This window comes from Pollicipes pollicipes, unplaced genomic scaffold (genome assembly GCF_011947565.3).
Source record: "Pollicipes pollicipes isolate AB1234 unplaced genomic scaffold, Ppol_2.1 Scaffold_7261;HRSCAF=8764_pilon_pilon_pilon, whole genome shotgun sequence".
Taxonomy (NCBI): domain Eukaryota; kingdom Metazoa; phylum Arthropoda; class Thecostraca; order Pollicipedomorpha; family Pollicipedidae; genus Pollicipes; species Pollicipes pollicipes.
Window position 1 is genome coordinate 32,652,455 of NW_023597054.1, and position 26,895 is coordinate 32,679,349.

Genomic DNA, 26,895 nt, shown 5'->3' on the forward strand with positions numbered 1-26,895 from the left:
ACACATCGTTTTTTGCGCATTTTATGCAATGTTTCCTGACCCAATGCGGCATATTTGCGTGGATTCCTTACATTTTCGATAGGCATAAGGCGAAAGTGCAAGGCGCGTGAAGACCTGGTATTTTTGTCAGCGACGGTGGCGATTACCGGGTTACCTCCGCCACGATAGAACGAAAGCAACAGCGGGCGGTGAAACATGTGCTAATATTAGAGTCCTGCTGACTGGGTATGAGTGAAGAGCACGCTACAAATTAATGCTACCTTTGTCCTAACGGCCATCTCTTTCAGACGCGACTGTGGACCGACCTCAGAGACACACGGCCTTATCGTACCTAATGGCCTATTTCGAGATCCTGAGCTTCAGCCCCGGCATCGTATAGCGATGCCGCGGCTTAGTGAAAGCCGTCCCGCAGTGCAGTCGGTAGGACGCAGGACACACAGGCGCTGTGTGAAGGACGTGCGTGATCCCGTCCCCAAAGCCACCACCTGATTGGTAAGCGAAGATCAATGCCGTCGGGTTGGGGCCACCACGCTGTCATGCCGAGACTATGTCACGACATTACGTGGCACGTTAGAGGCCTGACACAGACTTGGCCTTTGATCTGGAATTACCCTATATGGGTGGTGGGGTTACGATTTATTAACAAGCTGTGGCCAGCAAGAAGTCGGATCTGAAAGCCATCACTGCAAAGTGGTCGATGCAATTTCTTTTACAAACTCCCCTGGCAGTCCAGTCGTCTTGATTACATCATTTCGGTGATACGGCACTTCGATGGCTGTTTCCGAGCCCATCCTCGTTTCAGCGAACTATTTATTGGTCATCCTGATGTTTATGAACTGTTTCAGGACGTGCATGGTCCCATTTGGCGTAAAAGCTTTCACGAAATCTCCTGCCTGATTCGGAAACCTCATCAGGCTTTTTTCGATTGCGATGTTAAAACAGGCTGTACACGATATTGGATGTCTAAGAACACACGAAGTTTGCACGGCATTCTAACTCAATGGGGTTGTTGCGCCTGGCAAAATTTGTAGCATGAATGCAGGCGGCGAGCAAGTCAGTCCACATAAATTCTCCCCTTGGCCAAATCATAAATCCCGCTAGATCCATTCCCACTGCCTGCAACGTGCTTACCTTAGTCTTGTGTTGCCGGAAGGGACTGTGTCCCTTCAGCAGCTTGTACAGCATGCAGCCGAAGCTGAACCAGTCGGCACTGCTGTCGTACGCCTGACCTTTGGCCAGAACCTCCGGCGCCATGTATCCGTGTGTGCCCCTGCCGGCACAAGCCGACGCGTGAGGACCAATATGCACACGATGCACGGCACCGTCCGGCCCGCACCAGCGAAAACAGCAAGAGCAAGCACCGGGCCCGCCGCGGCGGCCAGGCTCACTCACACGCTGGCGTGCGGCTTGCGCTTGGAGAAGTCGCAGGCGAGCCCCAGGTCCGAGATGCGGACGTGGCCGTGTTCATCCAGCAGGATGTTGGCCGGCTTCAGGTCACGGTACACGATGTAGCGGCGGTGCATGTGCTCCAGACCTGAAACGGGGCGGGGCACCGACGGGTCAGCGAGCGCCCCACACGCGTTCCCCAAGTCCCGTCCGCTGGTCCGGCAGACGCTGGGAAGGCAGGGAGAGGGAGGGTGGAGCACGCATGGGAGCCGACACGGACGACACGAGCCGGGGACCGCGCCCGCCTGACACGCGGTTCACACGTGGTCTGCACATGGACAATGGTGTCCCGTTCGCCATCGATCAAGCAAACGCGGGCGCCTGACGGGCCCGCCGACAGCTCTCAGCCTGCGCCGCCGCTCGGCGCATCTGACGCGCGGCCGCCAACACAATCGCCACTGAGGCACTCGGATCAGGCCTTTCGGAGGGCACAGGACGACAAGCCGCCACCGTACGTCACCGCCGCCAACCGAAACCCTGGTCGAGACCCAAAACCTGTCCGGCGCTGACCTAGAATGACTTCGGCCGCGTAGAAGCGCATCTCGTTCTCGCTGAAGACGCCGTGCTGCGAGAGATGGTAGTGAAGGTCGCCGCCATTCATCAGGTCCAGGATGAAGCACAGCTTATCCGGCGTGTGGAAGGCGTACGTCATGCACACGATGAAGGGACAATTGGCCTGCAAAGCAAATAATGTTAATGTCGTTAAACGGTCTACTCGCAGTCAGCTGAGGCCGGCCATCCACCGCCGCACTTCGCATTGATCGCAAGGCGGCAAGGCGCGACAGACTGCGATGCAAATGGACTGGACGCCAAACGTCAACACGCCATCAAAACTATGACAAGCCAGCAACGGCGAAGGCATCGTGAAGGGGGACGCGACAGAGTAAAACGGACCAGTGAGAAGGAAGATAGGTAGGGAATATCGGGACGCGGGAGGACAGCTGTTCTAAACGTGGCCACTTACCAAGTGGCTACTTAGCTCAATGCTCCGGACGCATCGCATCATACAACACACATTACTTAGGACGGCCATCTGGTCGCACAAATCTACGAGAGATAAGTTTAACATCCTTATTGACGCTTGCCTGCTACGTAAGCTGGAGCGGCTGCCGCTCAGCCTAGGGCCGCCCGCTGCTCACGCGTACGCAGCCATCGATCCCATGTACGGCCGATCCAGCGGCGTGGCGCCGGACATGTTTGTGCGCCGTCCCGTCCTCAGGGGAGGGCGAGCGGCCGACCTCCCGCGTCGGGTCACGGCCGATGCCGTGGCAACAGGCGGCTCCCCGACCCCGCCCTTCGCCGGCCAGAGCCGCCCCGAACCTCAGCGGCAGCCAGAGCGGCCACCGGCTCGACAGGGCTGACTAGAGCCACCCGAACCTCAGCGGCGGCCAGAGCGGCCAACGGCTCGACACGCGCATGGGACATCCCACTTGGCGAGCAGCCCGCGCGCATGCACACACATCAGCACGCATTTGTACCATCAATTCTACTTAGCCCTTCTAGGCATAATTCAAGTTCACAAACGTTGCACACCGTTCCCATTGCTCCATTTCTACGGGCGATGTCGCATGCCCAGCGAGCCCTACTCGAAAAGTGGGAAATAGTTCAGCCGTGCTGGACCAAGCCGCTCGGCCCCGCCGCCGCGCTATTTTTTAGCAGCCAATATCTGTCCAACGATTGGTCGCGTCACCATGCGTTTTTCAACGGCAGGAAGCACAATGCTTTAAACGCCGTGCTATGCAAATTGTAAGGCATTTGCCCGCAAACTACCTGACCAGGTAAGACTTCCCACAACACCGCAATATTAACGAACTATAGCCTTCTACATTCGATAGCCGTGGGAAAGGTAAGATTCGCTAATTTCGCGACAAAGCCAACACATGTCCAAGTCGGAATCAGGTACCGTGACACAACACCAACACCGCTCGACGGAAGACAAGAAACCAGCGATCGCGCCGCCAAAACTGTGGTCGACACGTGCGCCTGCAGCGGGCCGCGTCAGCTGGAGCGGGCCCGCCAGCTTCGGTCATTCTCAGGGATTCCAGCGTGCGACGATAAAGACGTGAACCCAACTGCACGGTGTAGGCAAATATGCCAGATACCATTTGCTAGCATACATCAAACTGTTTGACCTCTGGGTGGGCACGTAACCCACCAGGGAGCGGTCAATGTCACCTCCTTCCAAACCAGCTCCGAATACAGCGCGCTATGGCCCAGCACCGAAACTTTGGCCTCAGAAACTACAGAAACGTGTCGTCTGCCTCACGGCAACTTTATACAATCAGGACACTTCCGTTTGTTTGTACATGTTGGTCGTAATCACCAAGAGCATAAGCAATTAAAGGTCTAGCGATTCCGCCAACTAAAATTGGCAGGCCTGGCCGGCCTCACAGCCAGCCAGCTGTCAAACACCGTGATTTGTGAATTAAGTGACGAACGTCACGTCCGTAAACCTGCGCCAGCTCGGCTCTCATGGAAGACGGATTTTCCAGGTCAGCGACCACATCCATTTGCATCAGCACACAAATGTGCTTCGCTCCGTTAGTCTTCGCACTGACATGAGCCACGTGGTGATTCTTGCCAAGCCACGTAGGCTTCCACCTCGGTCGTCTCACAGTCCCCATGGCCTGTCACTGGGCAATGACGCTTGCTAGTCCATCGTGTGTTATGTAACCCCCCCCCCCCCCCCTTAAAAACTATGCCCGTGCGGCCACATTGCGTGACGTAAACTTACGACCTTGACTTACCCTCGAAGTGCCGCGCATGGCTTCTTACTGTTTTGGCAACTTCTGACCCCACAGACCTTAACCCCGACAGCTGTGATGCACAACGTCGGTGAGCGGAACCCCCGCCTGCCATGCCGCCGGGCCGCGCCGCCTCGGCGCCATTCGTCAGGCGCTTCCCAGCCGGACGCCGCGTCCCCGGCCGCACAAAACACGCCGCTCACCAGCCGCGCGGAAATGACTTCGCCAGAAGATAATCCCGGACCACGCGACGTCACTCATGTCCGGCGCCACGCTCGGGCCGGCGGCCGCGCTCGGACAGCCAGCCCCGGCCCCTCCCCTTCCGCCGCGTGCTCGCCCGGCCGCCCTGCCGTCGAGCGTCGGCCGCCGATCTGCATATCACTGGACGGCGCGGGGCGTCGCGTCGCGCGCGGCGGTCCGTGTCGCACCGCCGGCCGCGGGCGGCCATTAGGCGGCCGGCGCGCCGCATTCATCACTGGCCGCGGCGCTGCCGTCAGTGCGCGCCGACCGACGACCGCGCCGGCCGGCCGGCCGCACCGCCACGCGGCGCCGGACTGGCCGCGCCACGGCCGCTGCGGCGCGCCGGCACGCCCGGCCGGCCGGAGCCGAGGCGCGCACAGCTCGTGCTGCAGCGGCACCACGCGGAACGACACGAGAAGAGATGAAATGAGGATGGAGGGCATATTCAGCTCGTTTTTCATAATGGAACATAACGGCCATGTTACATCGCAAACAAGGGCCAGTTCTTACCGTGCGCGTCCTGCGTAATTTTGCGCAAAAATGCGATAAAAGCAGATACATTTGGCCCTCACAACTTCACGGCCATCTCCCCAACCGTCTCCAATGAACAAAGGATCGAAGTATTCGTCCGATTTTCATGAATCCTCCGAAATTCGACCAACAGTAAGCGATTTTATTAGCCAGCCCTAACTTTGCGGTTTCAGACCCCACTTGTCAGGGTTATTTTGTATACTTTCGGATGTTCCAAGCCTCCCTCTCCCCCACAGAAGCTCGAAATTTAACATAATATCGTAGCAATGCAAGCAAAGAATGACCCCAGTACGTCCAAAATCATAGCTGTAGACCCAAGTTATCTTTGAAAGGCGTTATCCCAGTCAAACACCGCTTTCTTCCACAGCTTGTAACCGTTAAAAAAACACTTTCGTTTACCACCGTCCATCAGAGACGTCATTTCTCATCTCCACAGGGATCTGTGTTTCTTGTGTGTTTGTGCACACCCTGTTTTGCATTTACTAGAAGTATATGCGAGAGGTGTGACACTCCCGTGGTCCCACGATAAGAAACTGGCAGCAGGGAACCGCTGTGACAACACTGGTAACGCAATATTTATTGATCTTATCCTATCAGGAATATGATACGCTGAGATCAATATTACGGGGATATATCAACAAAGTTCCTGGGTTCTCTAAACATCAAGATTTTACTCCGAATCAAATGGACAAATTGAGCATAACATGATCAAGTTACACATCCCATGAAAACAGCAAGCGTGGTCTTGCGACACGCACGCTACCCAGACCAACGGAACACTAAGCAGAAAACACCAATAGTAAAGACGCCGCACATCGTCGTCCCACAACGCTGACTATCGGCGGTGCACGACAACCGTGCGCATTCTTGCTAATACATGTGACAGTCCTAGGGAAGCGGCAAACCTCAGTAACTTCTATATCTAACAAAGGTGAACCTATCTCGGAATCTAGGTCTAAGGAATAGCCAGTTTCGGACAAATTATTTCGCGGTTCGGAAGCTCAATAATTTGTGAAAGCATAAGCCCAGCCAAATCCAACCTGCCCTTTAACCTTGTGCCACTGCTAACCCTGCCCCTGACCCCAGCCTGCCGCCGTGTGGAGTGGTGGTGGAGGATGCCTGCTGGGTGATCTTAAGTCACAATCCCGATACGCGCTGTCGGGCTGCAGCTAGCGGAAACCCTCTGGTTATTGCTCGCTCCAACTTCCTATTTAACTCCCTCCATAATAAGAGCGCACTCGTACCAAATATTTGGTCTACTTATTTCATTTTGAGGCTCAAGCATACAAGACAGCTCTCATGTACCGATGCAATATTCTGGGCGGATAGCCATGGGGGAATTGCAGCCGCTTCAGACATGCTTGCCAAAAAAAAAAAAAACGGGACAAAGATGTCCCACGAACATCCTCAGTTCTCAGCTCTGCAAGTGCCATAATATTCTTATCTCCGTCTGATAGGCGATTAGAAGATTTTCGAACGTCTGACCGCCAATGAATTATGCACAAAATACAACAAAACGCTGCCATCATGATGCCTAGAAACACGTTCAAACACGTCACTCACGCAAGTGCACCCGGAGCCGGGCGGTATAGGGAGTCAGCGAGAATTCCAGGTTAGTGTCCATCTCATCCTTCAACTACAACTTGAACGAAATCTTAACAACTGCAGATAACGTTCAATAATTATTCCTGACTTGTTGGCTCGTATAGGCTCATGTAAAAACACGGTTTCAATTGTTCAGAAAAAATCAAACTCGCGTGTGGATACAAACCAACCACTTCCCCCAACCTCCCATCCCATCTCCAGAAGTTCATAGCACCTGAACAACCATACAGTGTTCCTGTTTTGAGTTTCTGAGAGGAACGCTGTTTTTTTAGAGTCATGGATGTGGATTTGCAAGATTAAAAAAGTAAAAAAACTGGGTCTTAAAAATATAACCATATTAACAAAGATTCTAACACTGAAGGGTAGGATTAAAATTGCCCGACCAATTTAGATTATTCATCGCGACAGCCATAATTCAGTAAGCATATAACATATTTTGTCGGCCAATGTATTTCTTCGATAAACTAAAAGATATACGGATGTGAACTGGCTCTCCATCAGATTATGTTACAGGTTTTTGCCTCAATGGTATAACAGTGTTAGTTCAAGATTCAAATGACTCCTGCCCGACGCCTGGTGTTATCTGCAGCGGCCAATGCCGCTCGGTTTGATGGAAACTGACACCCCGGTCCATCAGTGTTTTTGCTCCTAAGACAGAGAACGCAGGCTCAAAACCGTTCATGTAGTTGTTTCTCTAGTCGATTCTGCTGCAGCAATGACGTGCTTGGGCAACGTGGGTTGACCCTTTTTCATTTCTGACCTCGTTTGGATTCACTAGATCAAACACTTATGAGGCACATCCCCTTTTCCGAGAAGGGAGAAGCTTGCTACCACTTCGCTCCATGCTCTATTGCCGCTATTGTCTCGAAAATATACGTTCTGGTGTTTTGGCATTTTGAATAGTGCATCCTTATTTATAGATTCTTCTAAACACATTGTTTCAATATTTCAGTGCCGAACAGAGCAGAGGCCCTCCCTTAATCGAGATCACCGCTCTGTGGATATCCATTTTCTTCATTCGCATCTTTTTTGCGCAATATTGCAGTGCGAGAACACCTGATTTCAGGTTCATTCACAACTGTCGTCAACAGTCGAAATCATTGAAAACTGTGGTGCTAGCTGGGCTGTCACGTCCGATTGCCTTAAACGATTTTTGTCCGCCGCCTTTTGGGACTTGGATGTCTTTGCACTTCGGAGCGGCGCTGTGGGGTGGGCGGTGAGGTGCTGCGGTGGCAAATCCGTGGATCGTAGGCCGTCGCGTGTGACGGCCAAGAACTTACATCCGGGCGGTGTAACTTCACCAACAAGGGCGTGGGGCCCTGCACGGAGAAAAATCGCCACACCGTGCCGCAAAAACACATTAAAAACCAGACCTTCTCCGAATGGACCCAATTGCTCTCGAAGCTACGGAGCTCATCTCTCCTAACTAAACGAAACTAACTCGATCAGAGTTAACAAGACACATCAATTGCGCCATAAAACATACATAATGCACCAAAACAGAACATGCTAGGCATGGCACGAGCGCGAGCTTGAAAGATTTGACGTTCTCCGCCAGCTTCACCTTACTGAAACTAGCATCGCGTCTACACCTTCTTTGTTCCTTTTACCTTTGAAACAATTATTACTAACATTTACGATTTTATCTAATTTCAAGCTCTTATTTCTAGTGTTTTGCCATGCACATATTTAGGCTCCAAAAGATTGGAGGCCAAGCTCACTGTTGAGAGGGGGGGGGGGGGCAATTTGAACTTTGGGGCCAACGGCCTATCCAAAATCATACAGATTCCGTGCCTTGCAGGATATCTCCACGAAGTGTTTCAGTCACTCAGTTCTCAGTAAAATAAGCAAAACATTCTTTTCTTAGGCAACGTAACACGAGTCCCCATCAAAATTAGACAGAATTCGTTTTTATTCTGTTGACCTTCCACCGGATACCGTAGGGTTTACGAATCGAGTACTGTTTCGTGCCCGAAACACCCGATGTTTCTACGAAATTTTCCGCCATGTGCACCAATGCACAAACACCAACCGTAACGTATCTGCAGTGATCCAACTGCACCTCCTCGTCCCACACATCGCGACACGTAATTCGCTTCTACTCGCCACACGCGTCGAGAAATTATCCACCAGCATGGTTTCGCGCCTCCTCCTTGCCTACCATATTCGGCTTCAGATTAGGCGGGCGAAACCTGGCCTGACGCGCAGCCTCATTACCGCTCTCCCGCTTTCGCACACATTTTTTTCTAGAACAGATGCGCGAATGCAATGGACTACGCAAGCACTGGCGCCGCCCCAACGCCATACAGCAGCCCACGCCACGCACCGCCCCAACGCCCTGCAACTCACGCGTCGTAGAGCCCGGAGAGCCAAGACAACGCCGAAGCAACCCCGAGAAAGGCGCAAAGTTACCCCCATAGCGTGGCCGTCTGTGAGGGGTCTCGCGGAGTGCTCCCAAGGACGTCTCCGGCCCGACTCCGGCCCGCCGAGACGAGATTGTAGACAAGGTTGGCGCGGATGTGGCGCATGTCATATTGTGCAGTGAGAGTATAGAGGAAACAGCACGATTGAGAAGTGCGGGTGGGCACGGATTGGGTATCGCTGGTGAACTTTTGTCAGAACATAGTTTCAAAATATGAAGTCATCGCACTTGGATAATTTCCAAGCTTGAGCCCTGATGACCAGACGACCCTGCGTGAGGAGTCGCCGCGGAATGGCAGCGTGACCCGGCGTACCGATATTCACGCTTTTCACGTTTCCAAAGCCCCGCCTCGCCTGATCTCGCAACTGCGAAGGCTCAGTGTGCCGCAGGGTGAAAAAGTGAGCGGTAGTTGGCTGACGCTTGCGTTACTGCACGCGTCAGCGTATCCCAGCGGTCAGCGCCAGTGCCCGCGCCGGCCGGCCGCCGGGGTGGCCTGTTCCCACGGCTGGACCCGCCGGCTCGCACTCCCCAGCCACCGACCACATGACGATCTGCTGCCTGCCCAGCCGAGCGGGCTGACACGCCAGCGGCGGTGGCCCATCACTGACCCCGGTGCTGACGAGCGACAGCATGATCCTCTCGTTGAGCGCCAGCGTCTCGCCCTGCTTCATCTTGATCCGCTTCTTGTCCAGACACTTCATGGCGTACATCTTGCCCGTGTCGGCCTTGCGGCAACCGTACACCTCGCCGAAGCCGCCACGGCCAATGATGCGGTGCACACTGAAGTCGTTCATCGTCAGCTGGCGGCCCCGGCCACAAGGTGTCAGCGGCGGTACGATAACGCGGCAGCCAAGGCGGGCGCCGGCGGTGAGCGGGGCTGGACGGCGTCACCGGCGCGGTGGCGAACAAGAGTGGATAGGACAGTGTCGCCGGCGGTGGACGGAGGGACGGGGTGGCTGACTGAACTGTAAACAGAAGCGTCAAACAGCGATGGACAATGTCATCAATGATCTACAGTGGGAGGCGCGGTCACCGACGGTGAAAAGGAGAGGGCGCACCGACGGTGATTACAGAGGAACCGGGTCACCAGAGATGGACAAAGAGCGACAGGGTTGTCGGCGTTTTCTATAGACGCGGGTACCGCCGACATTTAGACATCCGCGCCAGTAGCGCTGACATAAGCAATAACGAGATGACGACATCGTGTCAACATCGCAGGCATCACGGGTCTGGATTTCCTAATGGCTGGCTAGGCACCGATCTGTGGACTGCGTCCGTATTGCACCTATTGCACACAAAGCCCTGGGACCTTCACCAACACCAGAAAAAAACACGCGCAGCACGAGAGGCCTGACGCCCAAGCGCGGCCGAGTCTGGCGGGTCGGGGCCGTCACAGGCGGCGCCCTGTCCGAGCCGGGCCGGGCCTGGCCCGAAGGCTGTGACGCCGGCCCGGTGATGAGCCTAGCGACACGCCACGGTCGACTCCGATCGATACGGGCCGGACTAACGGCGCGTGTCGCCACCTGTGGCTGGCCGCCGCGCCTCTCGGCACATACGCCCATCCATTAAACGGTCAGCGGTGCTGCGTGCGCCAGGCGGAGGCGGCCACCGCGCTCCGACGACACCGTGCTGCCCTGGCGACGCAGCACACGACTGCACGTTCAGCAGCGGCGCGGAATCGCCCTACCGGCGGTGACGTCATCAATGGCGGCGAAACACCGCCAGCCGTGAGCACGTCAGCAGTGTGCGTGTGTGTGGGGGGGGGGGGGGGGAGGGGGAGCGGCAAAGGTATCTCACAAGCGAAATTGGCCGCCCGGTCTCAGGAAGGAGTCATGGTATGAGCTACGTTTTCACGCACCAAACTACCGCCTGAAGGGCCAGCGTAAGCGTAGCACAGGCAGTTGTACTCTACAACAGAGACTAGCGCTGATTTCAAAGCTTCTATTCCATTTCCTTCATAAATCTAATAGAACGAAGCTGATCTTCCCCGTCGGCTTGCAATGGTCGATGGAAATACGCCTCCCAAGACGTTCTGCCGTGCTCCGGCCAGATGATGCATCGATCCTGGCGGGGACGGCTCCTGGGGACAGGTGGGAGCTTGCAGCGCCACTTAATCACCCTAATTGGCTCCAGCCGGGTAAAACCACTACATACCTACAACGGTGGAAACCCGGCGGCTTGGCCTCGCCGTAGGCTGCCGGTAAGTCCGGCCAGCTCCAGCCAAGGAGAGGAAGAGGGTGGCGGAGAGGCAGAGCACTTGCAGCGGCTGCTTTCGGCAGGCAAACAACGGCGCGTCAAAACAACCGTAGCCGCGCCAATATGGGTCCAACAAAGACGATAAATCGGGCGGGGCGCCGCAGAAGTCAAGAAAAAAGGCTAAAACTGGATTGAAATAGCACCAGCAACTTAATTTCGCATCCGTTTAGCAGCCTGGATTACGAACGCAACCCCATTTGTCATGCTCAGGTACGCCTGTGAGTACAGGGTCGGTGGGGGACGCGGAGAGGTACCAGTAAATGATTGCCCTAATCTGGTGCTTGAACGACGCTGCAGCAGCTAGCAGCCCCAGTTAAGTGGGAAGAGCTCCTCCATAGGGATCGGTACAGGCTGCCGCCCGCAAAGTATACGGGTGACGCGATCATCCACATTGCGCCCGTTTAGTAAAGGCTGCACCGAGTCTCCGCGAGCTCCGACGGTTGTACCGAGTCTCCGCGAGCTCCGACGGTTGTGCCGAGTCTCCGCGAGCTCCGACGCCTGTACCGAGTCTCCACGAGCTCCGACGGTTGTACGAGGCTCCGCGGGCTCCGACGCCTGTACCGAGTCTCCGCGAGCTCCGACGCCTCACCTGGATGTTGAGTTCCAAATTTTTCCACTGAGTGAATCTCGTGTACTTCTCGCTGAAATATATACACGCGGCGGTCAGCCCGCTAAAATCCATCCGCTCGCTCAATCACAATAGGGCTATCGAAGCACAGCTGATAGCGACACCAGAACGCCTCAGCTATCATACGAGTGAGGTCTGGGACCAAGTGACACTGTCGCTCGAATACCGACGAGGTAACGTTGGTGTGATGTGAGTTCTCTGAGAACGCCTCGAGGGTGTCGGCGCCATACAAGCCCACGGCAGGCAACAGAATAGACCGCATTTCAAGTAATGCTGAGCCTGGGAAAAGCCAGCTTCGATATGTAATGTAGCAGTAAAGAAGACACTGCCAGCAGACCAGTGGCAGCCAGTGGGTGCAGGCTGTCGTGACACCCCCGCTGTCAGGGCTGACGTGTACTGTCGCACCAGCCGAGCCAGCGGCGTCGGCTCGTTGGCCGCAGGCCGTACCTCTCGATAAAGCTGGTGAAGAGACTGCCACGCAGCTGACTGAAGATCTCCTCTATGTACGGCTGCAAACGGGCACGCGACCATCGGCATGAGCACACTGTACTTTGCACGGCTTTTTCATCATGCATTCATCAACGGAAATCCATGCAATCCCGGATAATGTAACACGTAGAAAATGAGCCACGCCTTTTGCACCATGGTGTGGAGCATGACGACTCACGGCACACCGGGAAAAGGATTAAGGTATAGTCAGAGCTCACGAATCATGGCCATATGATGACATTTAAAGGCCATGTCATCAACATGAAGCAAATGCATCATCAAATTTTCAACTAATCCATTGTCAAAAAACCAACGTGCACACAAGGCCTCGCGCCAAAACTATAAAATAATAGATCCTCACCTCAAAAAGATTCGCCGGCACCTCATTTTTAGTCAGGTACTTTTGCACGTGGCTCACAGCATTCTTCGAATAGTTCTGTAACACAAAAGTAGTACAATTCCTTGACATCTGATCACCTTCAGCAACAATATAAATGCCTGCACAATACAAAAACAGCGCAACGTACAAGACGTGACGTTCTTTCAGCCTTCGCCTGGAGCCCACGTTGGGAGCGTCGCCTGCCCTGGCCGACCGAAACTCGTGATGCGGCGGGTGCCGCCGCCGTGAGCCGACGGCGGCGCCGGTGCCGAGCCTAGCTGCTCACGTGCGAGTGGGAGAGTAGCTCGCGCATGACGAAGTTGTCGTAGATGTCCCGGGCATGCTTCTTCCGGTCCTCCACCTTGTCCAGCTTTTCGAACTTCTTTATCTGCAAGGAGGGAGAGGGAAGCAGTGCAACAGCGTAATGCATGTACAGGCTAGCAAACGCAACAGGTCTAAAAGCTTAAAGTCAGCCGGAAACAAGGCAAATGCGGCTGTCATTATCTACATTGCAACATTGGCAAGGCTCACTGCATGGCATTCTAACTTCCCGGAGCTAACTTTATTTAGTGTTGTACTTCATTGACAGAGTTCATGTTCGATGCTCTCGTCGTTCTCCAGCCCTACCATCGTTAATCAGATATGCTCAAAGACCGCGTCGGAGATGAAAATGAGCGCGGGAGGTAACCAGAAGCCGACATCAGCGCAAATGACGACCAGACTTACGCAACAAACCGTACGATCTATTTTCAAATCCTGTTATCTTCCAACTGTTCGTTTGAGCGGATATACTGCGCTGAAATTTGCTTGCATTTCCATTCCTTCTTAAATACATCTTATTGTCCTCATGGCAAGTAATTGGGGGTTCCCATGATCTCCTTCGTCCGCTTCGCGTAAGCACTAACCCAAATACTAAATAAGTGTCAGGGCCTTATAACCCTGAGGCCTCGGCCAACACCACTACGGAGGGCTTCATGTCGCCGTACACTCGGCCGCCCTGGGCCAGGTGGCAGTCTTTGGCCGGCTGTCAGCTGCTCTTTTCAAACGACCCTGACCAAACAATGCACCAGCCCTGGAACTGGAGTGATTCGCAACCCGTCCCGCTGGACAATCAGTCCAACTTCTTTCCACCTTGCAGCGGTGCCTGGCCACGCTCAGGTCGCGCAGCGCCACACCACACCGACTCGGACTAGACACAGGCTCATGGGATGGATCCCAACAGGGTGAACCCCACAACAGTGACCCCATCGTGGTGTGTTCATGTGCCCTTGAGCAGCTGCCGGAACCGGACGCAAAATTGATTTTTAAGTTAAGATATCACGTGTGGTGTTGACGTCATATTCCCGTGCAGCTGCTTGCGTTGCGTGCAGCAAAGTGCACGCAACTGTTCAAACTCCGAAGGCTAATGCCACAAAAACTACAAAATGTTTGAGGACATCAACACGAATGCAGTTCTGACCAGAGGCGGTAAACTATGCATGAGACCGAGACATGTAATGACCAAAGCCGCCCGCAGTCGCAGCAGCAATGCCGTAGCGGTGACCCCGGCCATTGCGTCCCCACCACCACCCGCATTTCCCGGCGAGCAAAAGCCTCCAGGTTAACGACAAGCGCTCCTCTGGTCGCGTGATGTCTGGCGGGTAATTATCTTGCCTACATTCCGTCGCACACGGTGCACATTCATTCGCAACGAGATGCGACGGATTCCCGTAAAAGAACGATCTCACGTGCGAGAACGACATTACAGCGAGGATTGTGAACATCCAGTTCATGATTACCCTCTTCAGCTATGAGATAAGCTTCTACCTGAGTGACCCAGCCGGGCACAGTCGGGTGGTCAGGCTTTCTGGAAGCTAGCATCCTTGCAACCGCTGACCGCGGGATCACGCAGTTTTCAGCGACAATAAGAGCCTCAAGAATTGCGCTATATGAACCATTAGGCATTTACATGCAAGCTGTTTAATCAGCGTTTCTTCCGCAACCATGCATCACCACAGCATCACCTTCAATCGAGTACCATGAAAAACAAACCATTGTCAAATTGAGGAAAAACTGCGGGAACGCCCGGTCGAAACTAGGTCCAAACTTTCACGACCTAACGTCGCAGTGACACAATACTATCAGATACTGACGAAGACATCACACAATCGCATTGCATTTGAATTTTGTTTTTCCACTCACTAGCGTAGGGCAATCCACACGAACACGCGACTACTGCTACCCAGTCATGGTATTAGGTCAAGAAATACACTCATCCATACGTACAAATCGTAATCCACGCACACAGGACATGACGAAAGTACAATACAGGTAAGACAACCCTCTGGCATACATTGAGGCCCGACCGGCAGCCAGCAGCTATGGCTTCAAAGTCCCGACCGAGCACTGTCTGGGCAGCGACTTGACCTCGTCAGCCAGCCAGCTGTAAGTGGCCGGGGCATGGCACCCAAACCGCCTCCTCCCGGCCTCAGTCTCCGGCCTGGGGAGGTGTGGCAGCCTGTCCTGGCTGGTCACCCTCTCTTCCAAGTCGCAGTTGACTCGCAGCTCGGACGCCAGGAAGTAGGGGCGTCCATCGATCAAGACTCGGTGCCTAAGTGTGCACAGGCTGCGGTCCGCTAGCTGTCTTGCAGTGAGCTACCCTAGCTTCTCCCGGAGGTCCGATACGTGGTCAATTTGCGACGGCCGAGACTAACACTTACAACAAGGAACTTAATTTTCTAAACCCTGCCCAAATCCGCTACTGATCCATTACCGTGGACCGGAAGAGAGCATCGGACGTGCCAGAGAACCAGGGCGGTGACTAAGGCGGTAATAACATCCTACAGAGTGCTGTGGCGCGCACGCGACACGCCGGCCAGAATGCCGTTACAACGGAAGCTCGTGACACACGTTCGTCCCATGATATGACCCGGTCGAAGGTGACCCCCCGGTTCCTCACCTCCTCGCATGGTTCTAACGTAGTACCGAGAAAGCTGACTGAACTATTTGGGGGTGTACGCGGCTTCTGCCAGGTTCCAAAAGTGATCAGTTGTGTTTTGTTTGCATTGAGTTTAAGATCATTTGTGCGAAACTATCGACCACGCGAATCGAGAGGTTTTCCATGCGGGAGATGAGGTCTCAGTGGTCATCCTTTCTGTCGCTCAGCAAGACCTAGGTGTCGTCGGCATACAAAAAAAAATTTCGGCACCAGCTGCAAACAATGTCAGGTCGTTGGAGAATATGATGAAGAGCAGTGGTCCGAGAGCCAACCCCTGACAGACACCCGTGTTGTTCAGAAGCGGCAAAGGTTACCCCGCGTCCCGACTCATCGCACAGCGACACACTGAGCGTGCCACGGAGATGTCGTGTCAGTGTGCGTGTGTGTGTCTCAATGTCGTACAGTTTCAGTTTACAAATAAATAAATTGTGGTCAATCACGTCAAATGCTTTACTAATATCACTTAACCACAGCAGTGAAACCTCCGCTCTATCAGCGGCGGCGAGGATACGGCTGGAGACGGAAATTAGCGCGGCCTCCGTCGAGTGACGGGGACGGAAACCATGCTGGGAGGCTGCGAGGAGAAGATTGTAGGGAGATAGTGCTGGAGCTGTCGTTGGACGACCCGCTCCACTACCTTGGCAACAACTGGGACGAGTGATATAGGCCTGAAGTTGGAAGGGTCAGATGAATCACCGGACATGTGGGTGGGATAGACAAGGGAGTGTTTCTATGGATCAGGGATGTCGGAACGGCTGTGCAGGAACTGACGATGTGGAGGATGACGTCACCGATCGCAGGAAACGCAGCCTTTAGCGCGCGGGTGCAGACGCCGTCAGCGCCGCTGCCAGCCGAGTTGCGCATGCTTAAGACCGCGTTTGTCAGCATTCCAAGGCTGACATGCGACAGCTCGAGCGAGCAGGCCCCGACTCGGGGAGGCGGCACTCGAGGTCGGCGACAGGTCATTAAGAAGCGAGTTGAGCGGCAACCTTGGGCCTGACCGCAAAGAAGAATTTGTTGAACTCTTGCGCAGTCATCGCCGACCGCTTCGTCCACCGCTCTCCGTCCACCCTTCCTGCCGCCGAGCACGGTCCGTTCTTTCCGCCATACCGCTGCAGGGTCCCGCTCGTGTATGTGTTGCCGAATGTGGTCCCGTGAGTCGCTGTGCATGGCGAACCCCACAGGTCGGTCCAGATCTCGTCACTCCTCGGACTCCTGTCCTAGCTCGCGAAGAGCTGCACGGTGGCGGGCCATGAGCTCTCTCGTAACCATGGATACGGGAGGAGCGGTCGGATTGCAAATGATCGTAGTCCCGTATGGAGGGTGTCTGGCAACGATAGGGAAAACGCAGGTGGGGTGAGGCGAGACTGTGAAGGAGCAATTTGCACGAACGTGAGTTGGAGTGTTCTGACTATCGCGCGCTCTCGTGCACCAACCATGGGTCTGCCCGGCTCGGGAGTCCTTGAGAGGACTGACGTCAGATCTCGGCAACTCGAGCGAATGAAGACGAGGAACCACCTGCGACATTTCAGGAGAATGTACCAGCTACAACTCATTGACATATGACAAAACTAGAGGCACCGATGGTACAGCGGTTAAGCTGCGCGTCTGGAAAACCAAAGGCACGGAGTTCGATTGCCCGTGGCACCCGCCCTTCCTACCAGAGAGGGCGGGTACGCCAGCGCCAAATAAAGAGTGACGGTAGCGCCAAAAAGCCTTAGCAGCTGAGTGCGACGCGAAGCCTCGATGACGTATATCAAACTGCGCGATCCATAGGGCGGCAGTGACCGGGAAGAAAGCGCCTAATGCCAACTTGCACCAAAATCGACCTTGAATAAGAACACTCCGGCCTAAACGGAGAAGGTGGCCCATGCAACCCACATAGAGCTATCGTCCAGTTTATCGTGACCAATATTCCCCTTAAAGTATCTGCGCTGTTTGCAACACTTTCGCAACGAATGTGAAAGTCGCAAATCATTGTTCATGCCGTAATAGTAAAAAATTGTCATCGCGATCGCTAATTACCACTGCGTTGACAAATCGTCGATTTCGTCGACTGCAATTTCGCCCGCAAGGAGCTTCGTGGCCGGGTAAGGCAGGAATTGTACGCCGGCGATTTTAAGCAAAGCTCTTCGTGAACAAGCGCGCAAATGCTGCGCCTGTGGAGCAGTGCCAGTCGTCCCACGCAAGGCGAACTGAGCTAACGGGGCATCTGAATTCCTGCTCATTAGTGGTTTTAATCGATATTGCATTAGTGCTGTCGTTGACTTAACACGCGCCATATGAGGGGCACCGCAAAATCAGGTGACTGGACTATAAATTGATGAAATCAATCACCAAGCAACGGGGTGAGCAACAATGTTTTCCTAGTAAGTAGCTAATCCAGCGCTGTTTTTTTCTCAACTGAAGCATGGCCTGAAACTCGGGATGAAAAAATCGATGTCTAAAACGGGGCGATATTGAATACGAAAAGGAACACAGACCATTGTTCCAAATTCACGCTTGGGCTCAGCCGAACCGCTAAACATGGTTAACGTCTGAAGTGTACTGCGATGCCGATCATGGCAGATACTTTGGCTTACTCGAAATTACCGTAGATATCGCAGCAAACCGACGAATTTTAAGCTCCGCTCATTGGATAGCGCAGCCCGGCAGCCGCCTGCTCGACTCACAAATGTACAGGTATGGCTTCTGGGTTCAGTGGCTTGGTATAGCTTATACAATACTTTAAGGGGTTCTCGACACAAACTTGCAGCAATAGGGAAGTATTTGCGACGAAGCTCATAAGCGAAATTTTTTATCATATTCTGCCTACGTTTGCAATACCACTACGTTTGCCACATTCCGCGGTTCCCAAATCCCTGCTCGCCAGGCGCGTATCTTTCAAAGTATGATAAAAAACAGACCATCAAAGTTTGTTTTAGCCCACACGACAAACTGTTGGTTGGCTTCGATGCGGGAAGGCAAGCGAGCCTGCCGGGGCAGACCGCGCAAATCCAGAGTCCCAGTTGCTGCCGCTGCTGCCGTCGCTGCTGCTACCGCTGCCGCTGTCGCTGCTGCTACTGCTGTTCCCCGTTGCCAGCCATGCGCAAGGGTTCGGGGTAGCCGGGACCGCGACCGACACTAGCTGGCGCCCGACGGTAATCACCCCGAGGCCGGGCTGGATTACAGCAGATTTGCACAGCTGTTCTGTCATCGGCGTTCATCCGATTTGGGGGCATCAGCGGCAGAGGCAGGAGGCGACGCCAAGCCTGCTGCACCAGTCCCTGGACCACCCGCTGGTCCGCCTCCGTGGTACAGGACACCGGTCCAAAGCCGCCAACTGGCCGCCCCGCGGTACAGACCGCCGGCTCCCCGTCCCCGGACCAGCAGCTGGTCTAGGTTGCAAGTCCCCGTAGGCCGCTTTAAAGTAGAGCTGCATAATCTGCTTCATACTTGGAAGTGTCTCCTTAGCGAACGGCGTCACGTCACGTCACGTCCCGGTGGCTTTACAACGCACCTGGCTGCCGGGTTACACGGCGTCACCTGCTCCTCACCCTAGCAAGAACAGCGGGCACCGTCAAGAATCGAACCCCGTGCCTCTGGTTTCCCAGACGTGCAGTGGATAACGCAAACGCATTAGCAGCTACAATTTCGGCACCCACTTCTTAGTACTTAGCATGATCATTTACTAGTACCACGCACTTCATTGATCCGGGCAACTCCAAAACCTTGTTATTGCTTGAGTTCAAACTCTTCTCAAAATCTTTTCATACTTCAGGTTCGTCTACAGAGCTGTGAGAAGACAAAGCGTACGATGAAAGGAATGACACCACTGAGATTCATTAACGCTATGAATATACTGAAGCTGTAATCTGTGAACACATTTAAGTTTTTCTCACACAATGGCACGCAGCCAACAAAGAAAATGATTATTGCAGATTTAAGGGTGCGTCATTTCATTAGGGCGATTTAGGGCTCGGCGACATCAAAGACCATATTGCCCGGAATATAGCCAATAAGGGAATGACTATGTGAGTGTAAAATTGACGGGCAATAGTCTAGTGCTAAGGCGTCATTTCTTCAATTCTATTCTGCATGCGATAACACTAAGAGTTAGTATACAGAATCACGAACTGGACTAATTAACGCATACGACGAACAGCCCGGCCACGAAGATTGCAACTTAGCACGGTCTTGGAAACTTCACTTTGGTTTGAATAGCTCAGGACACTGGCATGCATGGAGGTAAGCAAATGTTGCCAACACAGGTGCAGTAATATGCGCCTGCAGAAGTGGGCGCCATAACAAGTGTATCAGTTCACTCATATATCCAACATTGCTACCTCCGTTCCACAGCCCGTTCAAATGTGGGGCATTTCCATTAATCCTGAGATGTACAGCTACAGGCAGTGAATAACAAGGGGCTATGTGTGGCCCAGAACCTTTTTGAAATCAATGCTTCCTTTCCTATTCTTATCGATTAAGTGTCCTGAAATTGGCTTTCACTTCGGTGGCGAAATGATGTCACTATCTACAAGGAAGTGGAAAAGTTACATCATTGACAACATGTTCAACGCCCTAAAAATGGGTTAAAACATACAACATTTGACTGCTTTCTAATTGTTTTCTATTGCTCACTCTTTTGCAGACCCCAAGTACCGTCCTGCTAGTCTGGTTTCCTGTCCAGGTACAAGTATTTCCCAATTCCAGGCTTCCTCACGATCCACTGAATACCAGATGTTCGTAGTGTGATGGTTACTCGTGGTCATCAGCAATGTTTGTTTTATTTGAATTCGCACAGAATGCATCTCAGGTACAGAGTGATCTGAGGGAAATTCTCTCAGTTTAACTGTAAAGAGTACACCACACACCGACGAAACCACGCTGCCGCAATCACGACCCAGTACACGTTGAAGGCGCCAATTTTTAAAGCGTAGTACGGAAGAGAACTGGGCCTGCCGACAACTTTGCTTATCCGAGATATACTTCGAACGAGAAAAATGCATCCAACGGGCGCTTCTCAACCCTCAACAAATCCTGAACCCATGATATGTGCCGACTTTTGCGCATCATCTTTGCCAAAACACTTCGCCAGCGGATGTACCATAATGTGGTGCTCATCCCTCAATGGGGCCCGCGTTGAGATCAAAGCTGTCGGATTACTGCTTCCCAGTAAACTCAGCAAAAATGGGACACCAAATGAATCGGAAACGTCCCACAATCGCCTGTGTAATTATACTACTAATAGGTAACGATTTCTGGGAAGCCCATCCGCGCCCACGTTGAAGCAATGGTGTAGAAGCACTACGCGCGCTATTATTGTCAGCAGGCTATTATCGGAGGTCAGCGGTCTATGAGTATCCGGTTTGGTCCAGCGCCTTGGCGGGGTTGTGCCCCCGCCTTCGGGTATCCCCGCCATTGCCTGGCGGACGGCGATGCACTTTGGACAAAGCTGAAAACCAGAAAATAGCTTGCCCTGATTCGCCGTTTCTAATTAGACGGACTGATCGAGGGTGAAGCGAGCCCCTGCCGTTCCCAGACTAAAAACGGTGGAGCCTCGCGAAAGATTGCAGTGGATTCTTCTGTACAGAATTTCGCAAATGGTAATAAGATGTATGTCGCTGGCTTAAAAAAATAGCCACTGAGGCCAGGTCAAAAGCAAAATTTCCCTCAAATTATTATTTTTCCGGCTTTACATGGTCACATCTGCATACCTATGCCTTTTGGCAAAACAAAACTTCAACAAGCGTCTTCATTAATCAATTCTAGGTACAATGGATGCCATTTGCTGTATTTTGAACATACGTGTATGATGTCGGGCTCTGTCGACGTGACGGCGTCAGCTCGCCGCGCTGGCCCGTGCTCGCAAAAAACCGTTGCTACTCACAACTAGAAACACTATGGACACCTTTTTGGTGCCCACGCACGCGAAATACACGCCCAGAGGTTATCAAAAAATTGAGCGCGATTGCGCAACATGCCGGAGAGGTGCCTCCACAAAAGGTTGCCGGGCGGGGGGGGGGGGGCTACCAAGCCTCTCCCCGTATGCTGGCAAGGGTTTGCGAATTAAATCATAAAAGTTTACTAAAAACATTACGCGCTGGCCGATTATTTCCAACAACCACAGATGTGAATTCTTCGAACAGCCGGGCGATAAACGCCATGTGGTAATCGTGAATCAGACTTCTAGGGGGGGGGGGAGAGGTCATCATGGGTGTTGCTCCATACACAACACCGAGGCTTAGTTCATCCTAAAACAGTTTCACATTTTAACATAAAGCCTGTGCAATAAATAAAGAATGGCTTGGTAACTCTTCTACCAAAATCAGCGAAACGATCATTGAGTGGATGCACACGGTTAGACTGCAGATGGTATCATGTGATGTGTATTTAATTAACCTTGATGCATTTCATTATGAGAAGGCCTGCCAACACAAATTATGCTCGCCCCATATTTGCCCTCATTGCCTCACATGGGGCGAATAAAGCTACAGATTGATGAACACACCCAGGACCAGGATTGTAACCACTGGGGAGAGGCCATTCTTTCATTCCCCAATTTCACGAAATGGGATTTTAGTTCCCCGGGGGAATGCAAGTACTTTCAAGCTCTCCTACATACATTACTTCTTTCTGTCAGAATGTACACCCCACGATTCCAGTTGACCTCTACAATCCTGATCCCACCCTCCCCCTACCCCCCCCCCCCCCATCGCGGCGGAAACGTGGCTACTGCCATGACTAAGATCATACGAAACGATTTCAAAGAGTTACCTACCCATGACCACAGTGGTTATCCAACATCTGCTGAAAGATCATCCTTAGTTTGGTATTAAAACATCCAAGCGGCAACACCCAGCTATGGCATTACAAACCCTTCCGACTTCCACCAAAGCCTCTCAATTTTGCTGCCGCATAGATGTCGGTCACGACAAGAAACAAAGACACGTAAACGGCCGTTGGAGGCCTGTTTAGGTGCCACCTCCACGTGCTGCCACTCGCGCATCAAACAATGGATCAAGGTGAAAAGAGAAACAAACATGAACTTCCAACCCGCTTCCAAACTACCGTCAGGGCCAATTACAGTCATGGTGGAAACAGCTGATGCAAGTTTGTGGCGCAGGAATTTTTCAGCATCGGCAGATTCGGATGCCGAAATGGGGATGTCGAAATCGAACGGCGCTCAACATAGGGGCCAATAAATCATTGTTCCCTGAACGGAAACCCAATATTTTGGATTCAAAACGATGCGTACGTCGCAGTCTCGAAAATGATTCCCTGGCAATAAATAAGTCAAGACGCTCTTAAATTTAAGATGGGCATCGGCATCAATACGTCTGAGAACAAAAAAGACCATGACATGCTATTAAAGAAGTTTTAAATCACGACAATTATCATTGTCATACCTAAGTAGGACCTGGAAGACAATGATTCAGAACAAAGGGAACTGAGATTAATTGTTTATCTGGAAGTCCTGGCTGAAATGACACAGACGTTACCGCCATAGAGCAACATCATATTTTCAAACCATCTCAGGGCGGTTAAAAAGAAAGAATGCCTGGAATGAGAGGACAAGGCATTAGCCTTTTCGAAAGCAGTGATGCAAAGAAAACGCCATGTTTTGAGAAAATGGTCAAACCGCAAGTGGGTCTGAGTGGACCTGTTTCGACGTCATTCTGCTCATTTCTTAGGAGTCCCGATACTCCCTTTAATATGGCAGCGATGTGGAAGCACCATTTTGTGAACGTTACACTTGCTACGCACTGAAGAGAAATACAGACTATTCACGCGCCGCGAAATGCAGCCTGCTCTCCAGGTAGAAGACGACCTGAGGTAGGTAGGTGCCGCACAAATGCTGTGGTTTTCATCGTTGTCTGATTTGTTGTACGCGCTTTGATGCCTGTCAAGTGCAAATATATGGTTTATTGGCATACCATCCAGGATTCTACTGAAACTCCCAAAAGGAAGCGTTTAAAGGCCGAAGCGAAGTTAAAACAGACTTGTGATGGACTCGGGCTGAATCATAAATCGCTTACGAGTCAATTATTTTGGAGCGAGTCGTCAGCTGAGTCGGCTCACCACGAAAAATGCCGCTTTGAGTCATGAGCTGAATCACATTTTATCCGCATCCGTAAATTTTATAGCTGAATCGTGAGCCGATCATTTCTAACCACGTTTTGTCACTGCATTACATGGTTCAAGTGACAATGGTGACATGGGGGAACATTGCACAACCCACACAAATTAAGATGCTCTTTAAGAGTGTGAGAATGAACAGCATGCTGCAATAGTTATAAAGCTTTTTACAATATCCGCACAAGTTTCTATTGTAATTTCTCAGCAGTACACAAAATATTGTTGATTCTGAACTAAAGTTTGTTAAATCTCAGCCAGGAACCAGGGATATTACATGGTACAGACATCCTACATTCCTACATCCTAAGCCATCAGTGAAAGATTGTCTGCTCCTCACAAAATCTCAGCGATTGTCATGTTTGTCATTGCTAATTGTCATAATAATAACTAATCCATACCTGACCCTTATTCACCTATACTTGAATTGCTATAAGGATGCTTTTCTGAGGCTTTATGACATAAAGAGCAATAGAAGCAACGCAATCACGTCTCATATGCGGATTGTATGTCACGGGTGACCTGTACAGCATTGCAGCAGCAAATATTTCCACACAACACGCAACTTGTAAGTGAGAATTCGGCATCCAAATTTAGTAGTCTTGGAAAACGGGCAAAGTGGAGGAAACCACGCCAAGCTTTACACAGCGCGGAAACCTACTTTGACTCCTAACTCATCATGGAGTGCTCTGATGAGATGAGTTTAAGGTACCCTGGCGGAAACAGCAGTCGGCGCCTACGTTCGCTCATCTCTAGGTCAGTTGTTCGGTTCAGTTTAGCCTATGTTTAGGTCCTTGGTGACCGGAAGACGAGGGTCGAGTGAAGTGGATTTTTGCTGGGCCTGTTCGCGAGAAATGACCTTGAAATTCACAACACTTATCAATGAGGAGGGCAATTCATAGCACGTTTATAAGTTATGCTAGCCAGTCGCTATTGCGAGAACTGCAATCCTACGTTGACTCGTTGACATGCCATCAACGCCAATGACAATGCCATGCCAATGCACCAGGCTGGCACTTGGCAGGTGCAGATTGCCAACTGTCGTTTAGAGCAGTTTAGTCCACATTGCATGCTATGCAACTAATCGGTCTGGGTCGCAGCTGCCAGGCAGAATGTGCTAGCCTTGAACTGAAACTTGATAGAGCTGGTTGGTGACAGGTCACAGGAAAGGCATCGTTTACTGCACTGCATTGGCTAGGTTCTATCTAAAAACTTGCTACTAGGTGTTGATACCAATTTTCCACGCACGCACGCACGCACGCCCACGCACGCACGCACGCACCCACACACAGCATATATACATATACCCATATATATATATATATATAATATATATATACGTATATATATAATATATGCAAATATATATATATATATATATATATATATATATATATATACGTGAATCATATGAATTAGGAACCATAAGCCAGAGCCAGATTAAATCTACTATTTTGCAAGTTGCGTGAGTCATGAGTCAAATGATTCAATGCAAACAATCAGGCTGAACTGAACTGAATAAAACAATGAAAACGGCTTTAAGTTATGAGCTGAATAAGATCCAAAATACGTGAGTCGGTCCTCACCCGGCTCAAAAATTGAGTCGGGTACAAGTCTGGCTAGAAAGCAACGTGGTTGGATGCGCATCCTCCACTAAAATTTGTTGTATTTCAAGACATTGGGTCGGTGTGTAGACATTCGACAGCTGTGACGTCCATTTCAGTAAGGAGACGGCTGACTGCGAACCAGCCGCATTGATAATCTAGGAATAAAACCAGTCTCATGATTGTGTACGTATTAGCATCACTTTGTGGACATTAGGACTGAGGGCATTAGCAATGTCATAAATGTTAATTGATAACAAACCTAACGGACCGCATATGAAGTATTCTTTCCAACAGATGCCGACCATGCCATCCATCAGTGTAAGGAAATGGCTGCACCTGAACGTTATTTTGTATGTAAGACAGCAGTGGAGAAAAACGTTTCTACGTCACCCGACTTTGGTACGCGTTACCACTTACCACACTACACCACCCAGGGACACATCATCATAAGTGGGCACTCCGCTAACACGATCGTCATTGCTATCCACAACGCAAACTGTGCACGCTAACGGAAATGTGATCTCTGTCGCGTGACACTGTGCTGATGCAGCACAACTCGGGCCAATAGGCTGGCGACCGCGTCCTCCCAACGCAGCTGTCACGTGCGTCGGAGCAGCGCGGCTGCAGCGTGCGTCGGCCGCTGGCGGCGGCGCCCGGCGGCGGTTATCGCGACCGCACCACCGGACGCGTCAGAGGTCCAGCTATCGGCGGCGGCCTGCTCCAGATAGCGCCGCTGCCAGTCGCACCATAAACCTGTCACAGCGGCCAACGGCAGAGGAGGACCCGTCCAGCTCGTCCCGTCCCGTCCGGGCCCAACCACAGGGATAGCCGACGGTCCTCCATTCCAAACAATGTCGCCGCTGCATATCTGCGGTCCGTACTGTCGCATGCAGAGCAGGCACTGCAGATATATGTCCCCAGCCAAACTGTCCCGCCTCTGCAGCCGGCCGTGCCCTACCAACGCCGACGCCCAATATCTCAGGCGCCCCTGACCAATGTACAACTGAAGCAGACACCTAACTGGTCGGCAGCGCAGCTCCAGCCTCAGCGCCAGCCGCCCCAGTTCCGTCCGCAGGCAAGCGTCAGGTAGACGGACGAGCGCACACGCCTCCTGCACCGTCAGCGCGTCTCCATCCTCCCGACATTACCAACCTCCTCGTAGAAGCTCAGCTGCGGTACGGCCTCCTCCACACAGTTCTCGCAGAAGTCCTTGAACAGCAGGTAGCCTGGGGACAAAGGGCGCGCTTTTCTCACTCTGTGATGATGGCCACTCGAGTCCAAAGCTGTACAAATATTGGCACGAGTCCCAGGTTCTTTTCTCGCGCTCGTGCTGCTATGTATGCCTTTTATTAGTACAAGCGCGTTGAAAGTGAATGGAGGCGGCGCACGCGATAAAAGAAAATTAAACCAATGGAGAAGTAAAGACGAAATAAATGGATAAATCAGGAGGCAAGGT

The 26,895-nt window shown here is 52.2% G+C and overlaps 1 protein-coding gene across 1 annotated transcript in view; it reads right to left on the reverse strand.

Moving 5' to 3' along the window:
- The window catches only part of LOC119112879 (G protein-coupled receptor kinase 1), a gene marked incomplete at its 5' end in the record, with an annotated part of 37,249 nt that extends 10,584 nt beyond the window's left edge, over positions 1-26,665 (reverse strand). Inside the window, 9 exon segments of the mRNA XM_037237171.1 lie at positions 1,132-1,270; positions 1,393-1,534; positions 1,957-2,122; positions 9,597-9,788; positions 11,834-11,885; positions 12,320-12,381; positions 12,723-12,797; positions 13,027-13,128; positions 26,592-26,665. Coding sequence (XP_037093066.1) covers positions 1,132-1,270; positions 1,393-1,534; positions 1,957-2,122; positions 9,597-9,788; positions 11,834-11,885; positions 12,320-12,381; positions 12,723-12,797; positions 13,027-13,128; positions 26,592-26,665 — 1,004 coding nt within the window.
- Positions 26,666-26,895: the final 230 nt, after the last annotated feature.